Source organism: Mauremys mutica, chromosome 9, assembly GCF_020497125.1.
Source record: "Mauremys mutica isolate MM-2020 ecotype Southern chromosome 9, ASM2049712v1, whole genome shotgun sequence".
Classification (NCBI taxonomy): Eukaryota; Metazoa; Chordata; order Testudines; family Geoemydidae; genus Mauremys; species Mauremys mutica.
In genome coordinates this window covers 83,095,082-83,117,101 of record NC_059080.1, presented here as the reverse complement: position 1 = coordinate 83,117,101, position 22,020 = coordinate 83,095,082, and the positions used below count along the sequence as shown (strand labels likewise).

At 39.7% G+C, this 22,020-nt stretch overlaps 1 protein-coding gene across 1 annotated transcript in view; it reads right to left on the bottom strand.

The window, feature by feature from the left end:
• Positions 1–503: 503 nt before the first annotated feature.
• Positions 504–22,020, bottom strand: part of IQCJ (IQ motif containing J) — a 218,885-nt gene continuing 197,368 nt past the window's right edge. The window contains exon 5 of the mRNA XM_045030329.1: positions 504–573. Within this exon, the coding sequence (XP_044886264.1) occupies positions 553–573 (21 nt within the window). The 3' untranslated portion in view covers positions 504–552. The remainder of the gene's footprint in view (positions 574–22,020) is intronic.

Genomic DNA, 22,020 nt, shown 5'->3' with positions numbered 1-22,020 from the left:
TTAGTGATTCTGACATTTAAACTGTCACGTCTAGCTTCCCGAGATAACCCAATGAGATAGCACACCTCTGTGAGCTGTAGCTGCAGGCTGCCTGCAGCCTCAGAAAGACAACAGAGCACCAGTTTACATTTGGGTCACATTATCAATGTTTCCTTCACAATCATGAGCAGACACTGTGGGGTGGTGATGTTTGTAATGAAAGCTTAGATTCTGGACCATAAGTCTGTGGGAAAAGGTGGATTCTGCAGCAAGTTCTGTAGCTTTGAAGTCTCAGACTATACTGAAAGCTATCTGTAGTGCTGTATACACTGTATTGGCCCCATGCTCATAGAGGGCTATATATGTGAGAAAGTCCATTCATTTGGATCAGTGGAGTTGGGGAGGAGAAAACAACATTAAAAGAGATACTAAAATGTTCAGAATTTTTTAAAAAAAATTACTTTCACCATTACTGGTTATTTACTTTTTGCAATGTACTCAGCATGGAAAACTAGGACTAGATTGTTCTGCTTCTTTTGTTCCACTCTCAGAGTCACCTATTGGCACAAGTCTTCAGTGATTTGGTTGCAAATGCTATAGGAGAATGGCAGAATAAAAACAAACAAAACAAAACACATTTTTACTGCAGTGGCATTCAAACATTAAAAAAATTACAAGATCTAAGATCACCTGTAAACTAAACTTAAATTTGGATCTAAATTAATCTGATTTAGAGAATCCCTTTAAACATAGAAGAATTGTAGATTATGCTTGAAGGGGAAAAATATTCTCACAAATCATGCTAAAGGGAAAATATAATATCAGTGTAACCGTCTCAAGATTAATATAATAGGAATGTACAATGAGGCTCAATTAAAGAACAACCCATAACTTTATAATTGACCTGCTTTTCCAGTTTAACCTAAAATGACAAAGTAAATATTGACAGATGCTCACAGAAGCATAGAGGATGCAAAGATTAATAGCACTATATTGCATATAGGCAAACAGCTAATTTTCAATTTTCCTTTCCTTTAACCCATAATTTGGTTTTATAAAGGGTATTTACCTTTCAGTACATTTGTTATTAACATAGGGCCATAGAGGTGCATGGGGATGTATAGATAATAAAGACAAAGGGTGAAATCCCAGCTCCACTGAAATCAATGACAAAACTCCCTTTGACTTCAAAGGAACCAGTATTTTACCTAAGGTCCCTGTCCTAAGAAGTTTGTATTCTAAGGCCCCAGTTTTGCAAATACTTATGCACATACTTAACTGTATGCACTTTAAGTATGTAAAGTTAAACACATCCACAAGTCTTTGCAGATCAGGGCTAACTTACAGTAAAACTGATGAGGATAATGGGATGCCACACAGATACATCAATGCACAGTCAATTATAGGATTGAGGCCTATGCTTTTACCGATATGTTCATAAACTAATGTTTCATAACAAATCTGTATCAAATACCTGCCTGCTCACTTACCTGAACTAATTGATTTAGAAAAGTAAAAATGTTGTATACAACGTAAGTTCGTAAGATAAAAAAACCCAAAACAAATTAAATCAAGTACAAATAGCCATTCTAAGAAATACTTACTGATATGAAGGAATTTTATATCAATACAGGGGCTCCCCAGTATATGTTGAGGTTGCATTCTTGAAAAGGGCAACGGATACCAAAACAACGGACATCAGGGAATTTTTTCCCATAAGAAATAATGGCCCACCCCACCTCCTCCCACCCCCGCAACCTCCTCCCTGCATCCTCCTGCCCCAGTTCCGTCCTTCCTCTGAGTGTGCCCCATCCCCACTCCTCTCCCTCCCTCCCAGCACCTCCTGAACCCCAAGGGAAGCACCCACAGAAAAGCCAAGCGACAGATATGTGGATCGGGACTGACGTGGAACATGTTCCCCTATTGATGGGTGACAGATACGCAAAATGATGGCTAAGGGGGGAGCCATATACTGGGGACTCCCTATATAAGCAACATTTAATACAGTATATCTATTGAATGTCTAATACAATTCATCTGATACTCAGAGCTGGAGCTTCCATAACCCAAATTTTCAGTTACTTTACAATGAAAAATATTAAGATATATCTAACACCCATCCTCAAAGCAGAACTCGTTTGGAGAACTCTGGCACTCTGCTTCATTTTGCAGTTCTCCAACAGATAAGTCATCATGAATGCTGTTCAAATGTTCATAGCAGTTAGTGACATTTTATCACGTTTCCAATTGGCAATTCACATCACTGATGCAGCATTAAAGATCTCTCATGCCTAACTCTTGATAGCAGTGCAATGAATGAGGCTGGCATTCTCCAGTGGTATGGATGGTTGTTTTAGGCTTAGGGGAAGAAGTAGAATTCTCCACAGATGCTGACCTCATTACGCAAAATGATTGATGCTCAATCAGTGACTTAACAAGTAGACAAAGGGAATGAATTTTTCCACCATCTATCACAGGAAGCAAAACTACAAGGGATTTTTGTCTTTGTTTGAATGCAACATGTAAACAAGTTTTCATCAATATGTAGATATTTTATTTTAATCAGGAGACATTCTTAATCCAGATTTGGTACTCACCATTTTGTGCGTGCAGAATGTGTTGATTTATAGCTTGTTCCCTTAAGGAGAGTTAATATTGTACCTAAAGTGGTTTCTGGTCTTGTTTAGACTGAGGTATACATCTTAAATCAATTAGCTAGGTATTGATATACTTTGTGTGGTTTGTTGCTTTCACATTATCATGAACTGACTTAATTAGGAATTCACAGTAAAAAAATCTTTACTGACATTTTAATGTTCCACCATTAAAAGTGTTGATTGAAAACATGGTCATAGGCCATGGCAATTTAATGTGCAGTAAAATAAAGTTACAGTATGGAGACATTAAAAAAAAGTCCTAGTAGTTTTAGTGGTATTTTTTAAAAATAAATACCGCCATTCACTTACACTGTGCAATATCTTTGTAAGCATCTGCATGAGTAGAACCTCGGGCTGCAGAGCTAGGAGAGCTGATGTTCCCACATAGCCACCAGGAGGCCACACAGAAGCACATCCAAGGAGCACTGTGGAGGTTAGGCGCTGTAGGAAGTACTAGTCAAAAGGTCCAGAGACAGCACCCTGTGGCGTTCTGATTAGTCATGTTCATTACTGAACCCTGGAGAGTGCCCCAGGAAGTTGCTTGGGCAACCATGCAGATTTCTGACTTGCTACCACTCCCGACTTCACCTCGGTTTCTGATCTCCAATCTCCGACCTTGTCCTGACTCTGACCTGACTCTTGCCTGTTGATTCTGGCTCTTGTGATTACTCTGAACCCTGCTCACTTATTTACCACCTTGTGACTGCCCTTGGCTTGCGGACACCCAGCCCAGCTGTGAACACTAGGCCAGACTGCCTACGCCCGTACCTTACAATCTTTCATCCAAGGATTTTACTGTTCTTTACAATCAGATATTTAAGCCTCAAATCTCTTTTCAGTAGGTGGCCTTATATTCATTTCACAGATCAGTTAACTGAGGAAGGGAAGTTAAACTCCTTTTTCAAGACCAAATAGCAAGGCTCTGTCAGAGTTGGAATTAGATTCCAGGGGTTCTGGTTTTCAGACCCCAACATAACCATTAGGCAAGTATTTCCTCTCTTGTAATAGTGTTGCGATAATGATGTAATTATCATATTAGTCACTTTAAAGGGGGGGATTGTATCCTTTGTGGAGCCTGAAACTAAAAGATGCTAGAAATTTCCAACCCACTGACTGAGAAGCAGCACACTACTGCAGCTGCAAACTACAACATGGCCTGTTTAGGAGCAATGAAAGAAATCAAGAGTGCTGCATTTGAACTGTAAATTTGTCTCTTCTCAAGCTTTGGTGGGAAGGAGAGGGTGAACATCAAGCTGATTAGGAATAGTATCACAAGCAAGTGGCTGGTTACAATGACTCATTGAGCAGAGGCCCAAAGTATCCATTTGAACAAAATTGCTGGTCCTCTGCTTGAGATATCAGCTCACATGGATCTAGTACCTTAGGCAACAGTGAGATAACTGGAAAGAACAGAAAATCATTATCAGAGGGGTAGCTGGGTTAGTCTGTATCCACAAAAACAACGAGGAGTCTGGCGGCACCTTAAACACTAACAGATTTATTTGGGCATAAGCTTTCATGGGTAAAAAACCCCACTTCTTCAGATGCATGGAGTGAAGATTACAGATACAGGCATAAATATATATTGGTATGTGAAGAGAAGGGAGTAACCTCACAAGTGGAGAACCAATGTTGAAGGCCAATTTAGTCAGTGTAGATGTGGTTCACTTCCAATAATTGAGGTGGTGTCAATACCAAGAGAGGAAAAATTTCTTTGGTTGTGAGCCAGCCACTCCCAGTCCCTATTCATGCCCAAATTTATGGTGTAAAGTTTGCAAATGAATTGTAGTTCTGCAGTTTCTCTTTGAAGTCTGTTTTTGAAGGTTTTTTTTGTTGAAGAATGGCTACATTTAAATCTGTTATTGAGTGTCCAGGGAGATTGAAGTGTTCTCCTACTGGCTTTTGTATGTTACCATCCCTGATGTCTCATTTGTGTCCATTTATTCTTTTATGTAGAGACTGTCCAATTTGGCCAATGTACATGGCAGAGGGGCATTGCTGGCATATATCATATTAGTAGATGTGCAAGTGAATGAGCCCCTGATGGTGTGGCTGGTGTGGTTGGGTCCTATGATGGTGTCGCTAGAGAAGATAAGGGAACAGAGAAGGCAACAGGGTTTGTTACAGGGATTGGTTCCTGGGTTAGTGTTTCCGTGGTGTGATGTGTAGTTTCTGGTGAGTATTTGCTTCAGGTTTGGGGGCTATCTGTAAGTGAGGATTGGCCTGCCTCCCAAGGTCTGTGAGAGAGGGGGATCATTTTCCACGATAGGTTGTAGATCGTTGATGATACGCTGGAGGGCCGTACATGATGGTCAGCGGTGTTCTGTTATTTTCCTTGTTGGGCCTGTCCTCTAGTAGGTGACTTCTGGGTACCCGTCTCACTCTGTCAATCTGTTTCTTCACTTCCCCAGGTTGGTATTGTAGTTTTAAGAATGTTTGTACGTGTTTGTCTCTGTCCCTCTGTACTTAAAGCTAGAGAGTTTTCACCCCAAATGTTGCAGAACTATACAGAGTTCCTATAGGCTGTTTCTTCCTACTTTTCAGCATGCCAGATGAGGAAAGTCAACCATATTGAATCCAAAACCAAAACACCTGCAAGTACTGCAATGTGGCTTAGATTGCAATTTAACACCCTCACAGTGATTGATCTTTTTTGCCAACTAATCCTAATTTCCTTCTCAATTTTTATAAAAAAGCCATGTCTTTCTTTCAGCAGAAATTCTGTTCAGCACTTTCAGTCTAGAGTAATCATTAGATGTATTTTAGTAAGTTTTGTGGCTTACATTGTCAAAATGCAAGCAAGTTTGCAGATTTGAAGGTGCATTAGGTGGGGAGAAGGGGGGCACACAACAAGTTCAACCTTGCTTTTAGCAATGATAAGGAATTTATCTCCACCTTTTGTTATTCATAAATTTATGTGTTCAAGTCAAAATGCATCTTATTTCATATAAAGATCTTAAAGATGAAGTGTGAATGTGACCCAGCATCTTTTAAGTTTCTCTGCAAAGCTGTGCTGTCTTTTACCAAACCCTCTGATTTAGAACTTTCCACGAATTAATTTATGTTTCTCTTTGAAGAGGAGCACAAATATTGCCATTTGCAAGGGGTTTTAGTGCAGCTGCAAGCAGACTGCACATGTGTTCCAATAGAGTCTCTTTTGACACAGAGACTAGAAGTTATCTGAGTGGCTGAACAGATAGAATATTTCAAAACAGAAGATGTGTACAGCAATCACCCAAGCCCACCCTAAAAACAAGTATAAAGAAAATGCATCTTATGCTGCTCCTGAAGATTCATGAGCAAGAAGCTGTCGACCCAACCTTTCAGAATAGTTCTATTTTTAGTGGCAATAGTGGAAGAAAATAGAACATATTTCCTGGAGTACCCCATTCTGTGTGGGTGCATGTAATGTGTATCCAAAGTGCTAAAAGAGTCAAGACTCATTAGACCTATGAGATGTTCAGGATAAACAAGAATAATCCCCTTTGTCCATGACATCCCACAGTGAGTGAAAAACATGCTACTGATCTGTGCCCCAGGTCCCTCGGATAGTAAGACTCTTTTAATAGGATTCTGCTCTTAAACATGGACTAGTGCCTCCAGAATAAGAGAGCCTCTGACCATCACCATTCATGGCTGTTAAGAATCAGTCTTTTGGAAACAAAACTTTCATCTTGTTCAACATATATACACAAGGCTACATCCTTTGTAACCGTTCTGGGAACTTCTGGAGGGAGGCAAGGTAGTATGTTTGAAAGGAGAGTCTACCCTAAGCTGATTCTCAGCCTGCTTTTCTTCTGATCACTCCACCAGGCAGAGGTTTTTTAGCATAAAGAGACCTAGTTATTGACTTCTTTTCCCTTTCCTCCCAACAGTGGCACTTGCTAATTTAATAAAGATGGGCATTGGATGGCTATTTCTAAACAGGCTCTCCTCTCTGGAAAGGCTTCTATCACTAAATCATGTAGTCATCTCAGATATTCAATGTAAAACATGGGAAATTAGCTAACCAATGCTCATTAACATCTGTTTTTGCTCCTCTCTAATGAAATGTACTACACAGGTAAGCCATGCTCATACACATTGGAAGGATACAGTTTTCATGTACTTAAAGCTAGAGAGTTTTCCTCCCAAACCTTGCAGAACTATACAGAGTTCCTGTAGGCGGATTGTCCATTTCTCCCTGATAGACCATGGAAAAGCAAGACTGCCTTTCCCCATTGCTGTAACCTGTGGAGTTCCACAGGGCTCAATCCTATCCCCAAATTCTTAACATCTACCTAAAACCAGTGGAGATTTTAGTGAGATGCCCTGGACCAAAGCCTCAACAATATGTTCCCAATGATCAGTTTTATGTTTAATAACCCCTTCATGTATGGACAATATATTCTCCCAGCTGTCCCAATGATTAGGAGAAATTGGAGCCTAAATGAAAAGCAGTTGGCTCAAGTTAAAACCAAATAAGACTGAGGTGATGCTAATAGGAAAGAGAAAGCTGGCAAGAGTCATTGTTCAGTTTCTCTTGAGGGCTCTGCTCTCTGATAGTCTAGTTACTTTGCAGCTTCAGTGTCCTATTCAGTTGGATTCATTGCTGTTCCTGGACTTCCACACAGCTATAGTGGCTAAAAACACTTTCTTTCATCTTATTTCTGAAAAGTCTTAGCCCTTACCCACATGAGGCACACCTGGCCACAATGACTCATGCCTTAATCAATTCCTAACTAGATCACTGCAAACATGTTCTCCCTGAGGTTCACCATAAAGGCTACATAAAAGATGCAACTGATCTATCACAGTAGCTTGACAGTTAAGTGAGATGCACTGGCCAAAGCACACTGATGCTTCAAACATTGCACCAGTTCCCTACACAATTCCAAATCTATTCCAAGGTGCAGGCTGGAAAACCAATATTTAATTGTCTTACTGTTCCTTGAAGCTATCCGGAGTGTCCACGGTGCTTATATTAAGCCCTCTATACTTTTAGATGATATTTTCTCATGGGGTCCTCCAAATCCCTGTCAGATCCCTCCATTTCCTCTTTTCTGCCACCCCGGGTATAAAACCCTCCTGAGGCTTTGCTTCCTCATTTAGTAGGGGAAAGGACATCTTTGAATTCTATTAACTCACTCTTTTGTCATTAAGATGGTTCCTGTGGGGTGACACATGTGGTTCCCAATTTCCTAAAGCGAATATGCTCCTGGCCACAGCAGTACTTCTAGATCCTGCCATCCCAGAATGGTAATAGAATGTAGGTCTCTCACAGGTCAGCGCCATCTTAGGCACAAAAAATGTAACACAAAATTAAAGAACCCAGTCATTTCTAAATGGAGTATCGCTTTAAAAAACACAGCCCACTTTTAAAATGTGAATAGCAGACTGCAAAGGCAGGATTTTACCTTCAGAGAGAGACACTTATCTTCACTTAGCAATTCTCACACCATGAGAATGTGTAAAGTGGTACTATTGATCTTTTAAGGGATGCTGAAGACAGTCCATTGATATACAAACATGCAATTTATAGGCCATTTTACAATGAACCTTTGCTGAGCATGCGGGGCACATTCTCATCAGAATAATGAAACAAATTGAATGGGGAAAGTCAAATGCATTCTACTCTTGCTTCAAGTTACAATTATTAACACTCTCAACATATGAATAAGTTTCATGTTTGCAGAGAATAGTTTCAGCAAATTCATCTATACCATTTATATGATAAACAAAACTAGATAGCAATATATATGAGGATTACCCTAAGTACCATATCCTTAACTGTGAAAGTTATGTAATAAGAAACTCCATAAACGAAGTAATATCTGATCAGAAAGACAAATGTTCTTCATAGTCATGACATTTTTTATCATCAGAAAAAGAACAAATTTACTTTGCCAGCTTCCATTTCTTCCTGTACTGACAGACAAAATAGCAGCCACACAAAACCCTTTCAAGTGAAAGATGGCAGGTTTATGGAAAATTACTCAAATGCATTTGAGTAGAGTCCACTGTGCCTTGCTTTATATTATTCACGGTAAGCATAATTTGCAGCTCTCATATTGTCAGATTTTTCTATTAATTGTTAATGAAACAGCCAGATCTCTTGGGGGTAGGAGGTGTTATTTTATCATTTTTAGATCAAGAATATTGTAATAATCCTTCATTAAATCAATAATCTTCTTGTCAAGTAAATACTATATAATTTAAGATTTTAAATAAAGATTTTTAGAAAAATGATCAGACTGATTTTACTGTATGTTCTCCATCTAAATAAAACTAATAATCCGCAAAGAAAAGCCAAGTGGTATGAAAACCCAAGATAGATGGCTATAGAGATGAAAAGGTGTCATCACTCCCCATATGTGCTAAGATACTTTCTTACAATTTCTTGCAAAGTTAAACACCCAGGTCCTGCTGGACTGAACTCCCCTTAACACCTCTTTCCATGCTAACTCAGTTTCACGAAATGGAAGGCAGGTGATATTTACAGGTGATCTTTTTGAATCAAGATATTTTCAATCCTTTGAGCAACTCAAGATGCCGTTTCTTCCTGTTTTTATCACTACGCATTAGTGTGGCAGTGAGTCATTTTCATTCGGAGGGCCAGACTGTACCTTCACAGGCATAGGTCTCAGCAAGAGTTGATGCATAAACTGCACCAGGCCAGGAGCAGCCTCAGGAAGCATTATGACAGACAGACCTCTGAATCTCAATCCCCTCAGTAGGGAGGGGATGCTTGGCACAAAGTGCCTATTGCTGCTATCTGCCTGGACCCAAAGTCTGGGTAGCTTGGCCAGGGATACCAGGAAGAGGCATTTTTTACTGCCATACGCATACGTGTAGTCTGAGTCACAATCTAACTCTAAGAGATTGCCAAGTATAGTACTCTTCTCTAATGGGACAGAATCATTAAGACGTTGCTGGCATACTCATTTCAAGAAAGACATTGTTTTTAAAAATGTCTAAGTGCATTGGGTCACTTGTTCCTTAAAAAAAAGTTTTACCTCTGGACATGGGCCTGCCGAGCCTAGATGCCTACAAGGCCTATGTATCACAATTGTCTGCCAGGTTGAAAAGGCTCTTTTACAGTCAGATGTGCAGGTTTGTAAATTTGCAATTCCCCTCCTCCAGGACATTTATTTAAATAGTAAAATAATCATAATCTCAGCTTTCATTTTGAGTGCAACGTTTTTTGAGAGTCTAATGTTGCTTCCTGGCATTCATACTTTATTCATACCAAGTGGGTTAGTTGGCATCATTCTCACCATTGTGCAAGGAAGTCTTAGGTTCATGTCCCAGACAGAAGGCTGGCATAATTGCCTTGAGAATTCTCTACACAGGACAAAGGGAAAAATCCCCTCTTCCTATGATAATAATAACAAAAGTATATTGATACCGCCTGTATGCACCCAATTTAAAAACACCCAGGAGAATAGAATTTTGCAACACAGAAACAACAGAGCACCCTGGATTGGCATCCAGAGATGGGCATCCAGGTGAATTTAAAAATCCCCTGGCATTGTGTGGGATTGGGAGGAACCAGAGTATGCCGCCAGCATCCTAGCCAACATCACTCTCATTTGAAATTCTTGAGCTATATGCCACTGCTGCTGAGCACATAATGGATTTTCCATTTGCCTCTCAGTCAGTATACTTTAGTACTGAACTCATTTTGAAGATTGCTTTGACACTTCTTGGTATTAGAAGGCACCAGATACAGTGGCTTCCATTAAAACCTTTGCAATTTTGCCTTTTGCCTAATTCATGTGGAAATGGCAATTGTAAATGTTTGAATGACAACTCCTGTAAAAGCAAATTCTATTTTATAACTGGCAAAATACTTTGTTAACAGCATCAACTAAATTATAGTATCCTGTTTATTAGCTTTGTCTAGATTTGCATTGTGCATACATGCATTATTCCAAACCTTTAGTGGAAAATGGCTAGCACGTTAATACCATAAAAACCCCAAACCTTTCTAGATTACACACAAAAAGGATTTTGTGAAACATTTCAGGTAAGTAATGGTCATACATAACAATGCAAAAATTGATTAACCCTTTTAAAATAATATATGGCTGCTTTAAGTGAATATATAACATTCTGAACACTTTTCAGTTCTTTCATTTTATATTAGTTCTCTACTGAAGCTTTCAGCTTGGCTGTCAGATCCTATCACTTAAGGAACACTCTTAGGAGGCCCTTATCATGCAAACAGGAATAATCTGCTTTACCTCTGTTTAGTTCAGCTGGCTGTATATATCCCACCAGAATGGTATGCTTCAGTAAATCTGGTTCTTATGAAAATGGAGTCAATTATAGAAAATTATTCCCCCCCCCCAATATCTCTAAGGATTCAAATTAAGTACTTAAAAAACCAGCAAAGCATTCCTTATATTTGATGCTGTTTGCTCCAACTGTTATCGTTTTATTCTTAAAGAGAAAATTGTGTTGTATTTCTTTTAAAAGCTAATATTTATGAGAAGATAAATGTAATCTTTAAGTAAGTATAATTAATGATAAACAGGGAGCTCCCTCAAGTTATGAGGCAATGAGTACGTCTTCCTCTAAATCAGCAGTTCTCAACCTGCGGCCCAATTAGCACATAGCTGTGGCCCAGCTCATCAGTGTGCTAAAGGCTGCCCGCTGCCTGGGGTCCGTGGGGTTCCCAGATGCCCTGCCACCCAGCGCAGCAGGGTCAGGGTTGCCAGCGAGCCGGGGAGAGGTCAAGGGTCCTGAGCTGCTGGCGAGCCCAGGAGGGTTGGGGGTCTGGGGCTTCTGGCCCCACAATGTGTAAACAACTGAGAACCGGTGCTCTAAAATAAACTCCGAGGCTGAAGAATAAAGGGGGTTTAGCACAGAATTCAGTTACAACTGAGTTTATAGCGAATGCTATCAATTAGAAATGAACGGGTCAGGAAGCTTTCAGTAAAATGTTTTTTTTTAAATCAGAAAATGCTGATTCATTAAAACTGACAAAAACTTTCATCGAGAAAGTTTCTCAGTTCCAGGATGGAACTTCTGGAGGTGGGGAGAAAAGGAAGAAGGGGGGTGGGGGGAAGAGGAGGAGATGACCCATTCCTCCCAAAAGAGAATAGCACCCTGGTGGTTAGGGCTCTTATCTGGAATGTGGGAGGCCTAGGTTCAAGTTCCTGTCCAATTCAGGAGACTTGCCCTAACCACTGGGCTATTGGCTATTCTGGGGAGGCTCTCAAATTTTTATGAAACATTTGAAAACATCTTGTTTATATTTTAATGTGGAGTGAAATATTTCAAAATTGCAAGTGGAATTCTTGATTTCTGGCCCAGCTTTACCCTCAAGTTATTACACTGAAAAGTGCTCTCCTTTCTCTCATATGATACTCCCCATCTAAATGCCAACAACAAACATGACCACATCAATTTATAACTTCTCCAACCTAACCAACTGTGTTTTCATTATTGCCCAGCCCTATATTCTCCTTGACCAACACTTAGCTTTGTTCCCTCCGTGAGCATGTTTATTGGGAGTTTTGAGAATGTGGTCTCTCAGAGAGGAGGGATGTAATATAGCCAATCAGGGCAGAGAGAGTTGCATTATCAATTGTGCATTGACTGAGAAATACATGATTATGCAAACCCCTGCATTCTGACTGGCTGAGGGCCATTTTAAATCAGTTTAGAAACAGGAATATGCACACTCATATGGCTGAAACAGAGAATGAAATCCATCCCCAACTGAAGTCAGTAAGAGTTTTGCCATTGACTTTCATGGGGCCAGAAATTCATTCATAATCCTTTTGCAAATCAGAACTCCCCCTATCCCAAGCCAGAGGTCAGGCGATTTCATAACAGAGAATTATTTTAACTCACTTTGTCAATTCATTATTTTTAATTAAAAATAAAATCAGAGAGAGAGAGAGAGAGAGCGCTTCATTTGTAGAAAGAGAAATTCATAGAACTTTTAAAAAAGCTCATGTTAACATGCTACAGAGGTGGATATAGTAAAGTAGCATGTCATATTTAATACAAATAACAATAAACTGCCCTTTGATATCAAGGCATTATATCTACAGTCTAGTAAAAGAAGAGCAGTAATGAGTCTCCAGAACCAGAAAGAAAATATTTCAGATCTGAATGCTACGATGAATTGTAAAGGCATTGGCATTAGGCTGTGCAGAAAACAGCTTAGAGATGCTTTCAAGAAAACAGATCTGATTTTACAAGAATTTCTTGGTTTCCTAAAAAGCAGTTATTGATCAAAAGTGTTTTAAACCAGTTCAGCTTCAACAACTGTGATGTTAACATCACCGGAGAAGATCAGAACACATCATTTTGATGTAAAGCCAACATTCCACTGACACACTGGCTCAGTGCACTTACTGTATGCCTCATAACTATCATTCTTTTCATGCTTTCAAGGAGTAGCTTAGCCAAACAATAGTTAGGACTTTACCTGGAAAACTTTGGAAATGCCTTAAGAGAATCCATGGTCAAAATTTTCCACAGTAGGAGTCTAAAGTTATGCACCTAAATAAAAGTGATCTGATTTTCCAAAGTGCTCACTGGATTTAGGAACCTACATGTAGCCTTCTAGCTTTGAAAACCTAATTAAAACAACCATGAATTTACTGACATACTTAGAGGATGACACATTTCTTGGCCAAGTTTTTGTGTTTGCTTTTTCTCAGTGGCAGCCATTTGAAGTTGTTCAGGGATTTGGAATGTTAGAAGTCATAGTGGAGGTTAGCAGGAAGAGTGGAAGTGAGGTGATCAAAGATGCAATGCAATTTATCACATGAAGATCACCTCCACATGTAAATAATACATATACATATGTACTAATTGTGTGTGTATGCATATGATCTGTATTAGTGTACACACACACACACACACACAGAATGTATTCAAATATACTCGGTACATCTGAGAACTGATATTCTGTTACAAAAGTGAAACTCTATAAATTAATTTCTATATGCAACTACCTTAAAAAGGACACTACCAAAAAACAAAGGACCCAATTCAGAAAATATATGTGTGTTCTTCCATATAAAACTTCCTTTCCACTCCCCATCTTTAATTTTGAGCTTTTATTTTTCTTAAGAATATATTAATAATGTTTTTTCTCAAATCTCTTTCATGGCTTACTTTATAACTATCACATCATTTATATCTGTGAACAGCTTAATGACCATTTTAACAAACTAGTCTTAAAATCAAATTTACCACTGATATTTGGCAAACTCTTTGGCCTTTTGGGCTACTGTATACAATATATTCAAATCATTGAATATTCAAATCATTGAAATGTTGCAGCAGTCTTGTACTGCAATTGATCAAATGCTATTTGTGTGTCTGATTTTCTTTTTAAACTACTGGATGTCAGTAACCTGCTCTAATCTATTTTTATGTGTTAATGGAAGTGGTAATTGGAAATACCAACTATTTTCCTCTTTCCTTCTCTCCCCTGGAAGTACATGCTGTAATGACAGATTCAGAGATATACCTGAACTGTACAATTCTTTCCCAACTATGGATTTGAATACAATAGCTCTAGAAATGTATCCGGGGCCTCATGAGAAGAGGGCTTACAAATTAATGCTTTAAACCAAGTCAGTCTTATTTTTGTTAAATAATGAAACACAGATGAGGAAACACATCAGAGCCATAAATATTACATCTCTTTCTATATAACACATTTTAGTTTAGGCTGATGTACATGTAGGTTCTCTCTTTGGACACATTATCTGGGAATCTGACAGAGAGCAGAAATACTATTAGAGCTTCAGATTTTGTTGGATTATATAACCTACTCCAACAGCATTTTTAAATTCAGACTAGGCTTAAACAAAGTGGGGTTTATTGTTTTTTTTTTAAATTAAGTATGTGTTTTAGAGTTTATTTTGAGCTATAACTTGCAGAAATGTTGTAACATGGGTAAACTGGTCCTAGCCTCAGGGACTCATGAGCCTTAGTTACCAAACAGCCCAGTTTGATGTATATGCAACTAGGCTCTTAAGCCTGGTCTACACTAGGCGTTTAAACCGGTTTTAGGAGCGTAAAACCGATTTAACGCCACAACCGTCCACACTAGGAGGCGCCTTATATCGATTTTAATGGCTCTTTAAACCGGTTTCTGTACTCCTCCCTAACGAGAGGAGTAACGCTAGTATCGGTATTAACATATCGGATTAGGGTTAGTGTGGACGCTGATCGACGGCATTGGCCTCCGGGAGCTATCCCACAGTGCACCAGTGACCGCTCTGGACCGCAATCTGAACTCGGATGCAGTGGTCAGGTAGACAGGAAAAGCCCCGCGAACTTTTGAATATTTCCTGTTTGCCCAGCGTGGAGCTCCGATCAGCACGGGTGGCGATGCAGTCCGAAATCAAAATAAAAAAAGAGCTCCAGCACGGACCATGCGGATGTGATCGCTGTAAGGGCAGGCAAATCCGTTCTATCAGCGCTCCGTTACAGAAGATGAAATTCAGAATCCTTTTTAAAAAATCTCCAGACAGACGCCATAGCAGGGACTCAGCGCACTGCAGCGTGACAAGCGTAACGGAAAGCCAAAGAATCAAATGGACGCTCATGGACTGGAGGACTGAAGCTATCCCACAGTTCCTGCAGCCTCCGAAAAGTATTTGCATTCTTGGCTGAGCTCCAAATGCTTCTAGGGTCAAACACAGTGTCCGCGGTGGGTCAGGGCATAGCTTGGCAATCTACTCACCCGCCACACACACCCCCAGAAGAGAAAGGGAAAACAATCCTCTGACTCTTTTACATGTCACCCTATCTTTACTGAATGCTGCAGATAGACACGATGCTGCAGCCGTCAACACCAACATCATCACTCCCCCCCTGCCATGGGTGGCTGATGGTACAAAAGGACTGGTAACCGTCCTCGTCATCAGCCTATTGGCACATGGGGCAGTAACCATGCTGACTAGCATCCGTCAGGTCGATCAAGGGCGCCTGGCCCTAATTTTTTCTGGTGGTGGATGGTGCAATATGGCTGGTAACCATCGTCATCATAGCAACAGGGGGCTGAGCTCCATCAGCCCCCACCCTTCATGTGTAAAGAAAAGATTCAGTTGCCCCTGGACTAGCAGAGGGATGCTGGGCTTCTCTCCTACACACTGCTTAATGTCCTGTCTGGACTATCATAGCAGCTGGAGGCTGCCTTCCACTCATTTCTCACTAACAAGTCACCATGTCTTATTCCTGCATTCTTTATTACTTCATCACACAAGTGGGGGGACAATGGTATGGTAGCCCAGGAAGGCTGGGGTAAGAACGGAATGAACAGGTAGTGTTGTTACAGGAGCACCCCCTGTGAATAGCATACAGATCATAATTTCTGCAGGATCTGACACAGAGCAGCTGTGCTCTCTGGTTCTATGATACAGTGGTTATCTAGTACACTTGCCTATATTCTAGGCAGGACTGATTCTATTTTTAGATACCAAAAGGAGGGATTGACTCAGGGAGTCATTCCCAATTTTGGCTTTTGCGCCCCTGGCTAAGAGCAGCCAGGGGCACTTATGACAGCAGCAAATGGTACAAAAGGACTGGTAGCCATGATCATCTTAGTTCCAATTTATGGAAGGGTTTGGATGGTGCAATATGGCTGGTAACCATCTCTGCTGTCATGCAAAAGCAAAAGCATGCTTCTGTGTAGCGCTGCTGAATCGCCTCTGTGAGCGGCATCTAGTACACATACGGTGAGAGTCACAAAAGGCAAAACAAGCTCCATGATTGCCATGCTATGGCATCTGACAGGGCAATCCAGGGGAAAAAGGCGCGAAATGCTTGTCTGCCGTTGCTTTCCCAGAGGAAGGAGTGACTAACGACATTTACCCAGAACCACCCGCGACAATGATTTTTGCCCCATCAGGCACTGGGATCTCAACCCGGAAGTTCCAAGGGGCGGCGGGGGAGACTGCGGGAACTATGGGATAGCTAGGGAATAGCTACCCACAGTGCAACGCTCCAGAAGCCGACGCTAGCCTCGGACCGCGGACGCACACCACCGAATTAATGTGCTTAGTGTGGCCGCGCACAATCGATTTTATAAAATCTGTTTTACAAAACCGGTTTATGCAAATTCGGAATAGTCCCGTAGTGTAGACGTACCCTTACATGTTACTGTAAATACTGCAGTCTGTGGTGATAATCAATGGCAAACTTGCTTACCTCATTTACTGTATCTACTCCTAGTCATACTTCATAGCAGCTATCTTGAATTAGAAGATGGACTCACAAACATAATGAGAAATGTGGGATCAAATTTGAAATCTGCAGACCTATAGATTCAGCAATAGAACAAGAATGGATAATGTAGACGGTGACTTGGAAGGATGGGGAAAATCTTTATGGTCAGGAAAATCCTAGCAAGCTTGCAAGAAGTCTAGGAAGCCATGGGCCAGTGGTTTACATTTGAGGATCTCTCAGAGCACTTCACTAACATTAATAAAGTAAGTTTCATGGCATCCATGTGAGGGAGACAAATGTTATCTCCATTTCACAGATGGGAAAATGAGGCATGATAAATATTACCTGCTCAGGGTCACAGAGGCAGTTTGTGACGGAGCCTGGAATAAAACATAAGTCTCTTTGTTCCCAGTCATGTCCTCCAATAAGATTAACCTTGTTTCCATCCTTCGTTTGTAACTTTGCCTTCATTGCTTTTGTACCCTGGTTATTGAAATTTCCACCTCCATGTATTCTTATTTTTTCTACAAATCCATGTTTCCCAACTGCAATGGCATTTATTCACCAAAATATTTCACTTGTTCACTTAGTTCAGTAGCTCCACTTTCTACCCACCAATTTTTGAGAGGCTGATCATGCATCTGAATCTTTTCCTAAGAACTTACATGTAAGTCACTACTGACTGAACCTAATAACAGTTGCAGTCCCAGTTTACAGATGTACCACATATGCATAAATTGGGCTGGAAATTTCATTAAAAGGTTTACTCAAAAGTCCTATTCTATCAGCTTCCATTCTGGTTGGAAATTCTACTTCGTGTAGAAATTTGACACTCCAGCTTTTGATTCTGTCTGGAGTCAGGACCCTCAGAAATGTGCTAAAGTGAAAAATCAGTTTTAAAAGATGTCCTGAACTCTTTCAAATCTCAGTGAAGATTTGGTTTAAGATTTGGCAGACAAATAAATTGGTTCTATTTTATCTGGACCAGTTCACCCATCAGAATGAGATTCCCTTTTATTTCCCAAAGAACCCAAACTGTGCTAATGTATAACATTAACCTGCTGAGAAGTCTGTATTAAATTGAGCTCCAAATCTTTAACTTCCTTAATTCAGCTTGTCATCTTATTAAAACTTAAATCCAACTCTGGAAATGCATTATACGTTCTGCCACAGACAGCACACAAATTATAAATTTAAATAAACATATCAATTAAAACTACTGCAAAGACAGCATACATATGCAACCACTTAATGTTATCAAGTAATGAATTCATGTGGTTTCTATTTGTTAGTGGAATAGTGTAATTTAAAATGTTCACTGTGCCTCTCTCGGAATCTTTTGTTAATTGGAAGCAAGCTAGGGCACATCAAAATGGCAGAGAGCTATAGTTTTGCATCTTCATTTCTGTAGACTCCAATCACAAACCAGACAAAGGGGACGGGGGGAAGAATCAAAACAACAAAAAACAACCTTGCTAGAATATAATTGCTATACCAGGGTTTACTGAGAGTAAACTCTCACACTAATTGTTTCAGTTTTTTTTAATTTTATTTCAGTTTATTTCACTTCAGTGGCACATATTTGATCAAAATTTCATAGCAATAATTTTAGCCCCTTTTATAACCTTTACTATGCTATATCTATCTATCTATCTATATATCTTGCAGTGCTCTTTCCCCACAACCAAACATTAAGATTTTCTTTACCGGGTCTTTTAACAATGCAACAAATCTACCCAACAGCCAACCCATTTACAGTGTCAGAGTACAGTTGACAAAGGCAACAGGATAACTACATGATGAATCTGTAGCAAAGAGTTGCATGGTGTTGCAGCATTTTATCATTTCACTTGGAGAAGAGATAGATTGACAGAGTTTACACTTTTAGGAAAAAATTGCTCAGAAGACCCCAGATTAGAAGTCTTTTTATAGGTGGTAGAGAGGCAAAGGTTGAACAAACCAATTCTTCTCCCAATTATAAACCATTACAAGTCAGCATTTTTTAAAGGTTATCACAGATGCCCCCTTTATTTAGAGTAGGAGGTATCTAAAGTATCTCTGATATGTGTGGGAGTGGCTGCCAAAAGCTGATTTTTTATAGTGACCACTGTAGATTAATAAATAAGGTATTCAATATATCGCCAAACCACAGCACTCGGGGGCGTGAGCAGCCACAAGAGAACTAAGGAACTTGGCGACTCATTGTCTCATGTAATTAAACTAGTTTAATGCTCAACATCCATCCATGACCTGAATTAGGCTTTGCTTTGTTTTATGCCAGACGGAGAAGGAGGAGGAGGAGGAGGAAGTGTTTTCTTCTCCAAAGACCATCTGTATACATATGTTGAAACGCTGTCGCAAGAATCATGTTGAAACAGCAGCTGAGATGGGCTCCCCACCTGGTTTGTAACAGTTTTTAAAAAAAACGCGTACCCATCCTTTCATCCCTGTCCATTTTGGTTAGGGAGATTACGTTAAGACATGAACTGTATTTAAAACAACACAGTTATAATAGCAATGTAGATAGAATCTAACTTCCTCAGGTTACTCCCTATACCATCAGGAGTGTAACTGCTATTGTTCATTGTTTGTATTATGCTAGCATCCAGAGGCCCCAACCAAAAGGTCTAGGAACTCACTCTGAACCCTGGTGTTGCTGCAAGCTTCTATGGGGGTGAATCTCTGTCCTGGATCCTTCCTCAAAGCTACCTGATATGGAGAGGCAGGACCACATGGGGGTATTAGCTGATATATAGTTTATGATTTAAAAGTAATAAAGAGCTCATTTCTGTTCTGGCAAAGTCCTATATTTAATTGAATAGAAGATAAATTCTCAGGGAGATTGAGTCACAGGGTTAATAGAAAATTATATCTCTGCTATAGAATTCTATAGGATGGTTCAATAAATCTATAGAAAATATACCCTTCTCTATTAAATCCATTAGAGTAATTTCAAAAGAATCCTATTGGTTTCATTCATTTTAAATTTAACAGGAAATTTCTATAAAGGAACTGAAACCATTGGCAAAATTCCCATCAACTTAAATGGAAGCAGGTTGGACTCCAAAAAAGGAATTAAAATATCCTGTATTTTGCAATATCAGTTCATGAACTTCATGTGTGAAGCTCCTATCAATGCTGGGAGAAAGGGTTATTTGAGGCAAAGTTTATACACATCTTTATATTTTACAGTGGCCAAAAAGCTACTTCAACCTCTGTAATAATTGTTACCACATATCTGATCCATATGATATCTTGAAAGCCCTGCTAACCTTTCAAAAAGCTGAGTAGAGCATGTATTGTAATACTCCACAAAGATATTGAAAACTAAGATATATCAACTGAAAGCAAATTTGAGAACATGCAATATTTGTATAAAATCCTCATTTCATTCATAAAATAAAATATTTAATGCAAGAAGTACTGAAATAGCAAAAATAATTCCTTAAAGAGGATACCTGCGCTTTTAAAACTGATTTTTTATTAGTAGAGAAGGAGAGCATTGTCCACTCTAATGGAACAATTTAAATGCATAACGGTTAAAACAAACTCTTTAAACTATTCTCGACATGTCCTAACATTCATCATGCTGACTACTGAGACATCACTTTTTAATAAAATACTGTGTAACTGAAAGAGAGACATTTAAAGGAGAGAAAAAAAATTAAACTGTCTGTTACTGGCTGGTCTATAAAGATTTCTGCATTTAAAAGGGTGATTGATTGCATGCAAGGTAGAAGCAAACAGCACTTCACATAGTTTTACAGATTTAGGTCTCTATTCTTATGAATATGTAGCCTTCTCTTTCAAGGTAATTCTGCAGGGGAGAATCAGCCAGTTAGGTCACAGCAAAAAGAGCAAAAAAGTGCTCTGGCTTGGGGCTCAAGGTACAAGTATACATTTCTATTTCTCTCTCTCTCTCTCATATATATATATACACACACACATACACACACACACCCCTTAAATACGGTACCCACTTATTTCTATGTTGAAAATCATAGGAGGCCAAAACTGAATTAGTATCATTTGTAAACATGCACTGAAGGTCTCACCATACTGAACTAAGTTTGGGTCAAGAAGTGTAGAAAACTGCTTCAACATGTTCTATTCCACTCTGGTCTCTCTGCCCACAAACAACAGAAGTACTGCACCAGTCAGTCAGTCAGATATGCTACACAATGAACAGTATAACCGGGGTGGGGAGTGGGGGTGTTGGTGTTGGGGAAAGATGGATCAAGGAGCTCAAACTGAGAAGGATGGCTCAGAACTTATTTTGGGTGGGTGAATGAGACTTCTTTAAGAGAGACTACTTGTGCCAAATACAGCAATTTTCAATCAAGCAGGCTATTTATTTGCATCTGCAAAAATGTCTTGTGTTTTGAAGGAATTAGCAAAAAACCCAGAGGCCAGTTCTACTTTATGTGCAACAACTGCTGCACAATTTTATTATTCCTTGGGTCCTACCTGAAAGAGCTGAACTTGCAGCTTTGTAAACATTTTGGTATTAATGAAGCTGTCCAGGAGCAGTGCCTCTTCTCTCCTTTCCCCCTCTGTCTGGCTCCACAAAAAGGCAGTTCTTTCCCCCACCCCCAATATAGCGGGTTGCTGCTGCAACATTCTTCCAGCCACCATCCCAGCTTCTACTGTAGACCCTCTGCTGACCCAACTCCCACCTGACTCTCCCCTGATCACAAATAATATCTCCTGCTTCTTCCTTAGCTGCCATGCCACATGTATTTGGCCCATTATTTTCACTTATTTTCCCAGTTGCATTTTGACCATTTCCATGTTGTGAACACTTTTACATTCTAAGGTGAGTCAAGAGATCCCATGATCACATACTCCTACTCTGTGCTGGGTAAGAGAATAATATTGTAGCAGGTCTCACTCATTTTTCACATTTGTTTTATTAACCAATGCCAAGTCTTGTAGAAGTATAAAAATTAACCTCCACAAAATGGCTCACTTAGGACAAGAACACAAACAACCTACAATAAATTAAACATTTTCTTGTAAATGGTGCTCATGTCGTGACCTAAATTGCTTACGTGAAAGCAAGGCTTATTTGGCAAGTTTATACCCTAACAGTGGCTACAATTTCAATGACTCTAAACTAGTGAACTGCAGAATGTTTTGCATACTGATACCAGCCACAGGTCCACATGAGGTAATTCTTCCATTGTTACAGTCAATG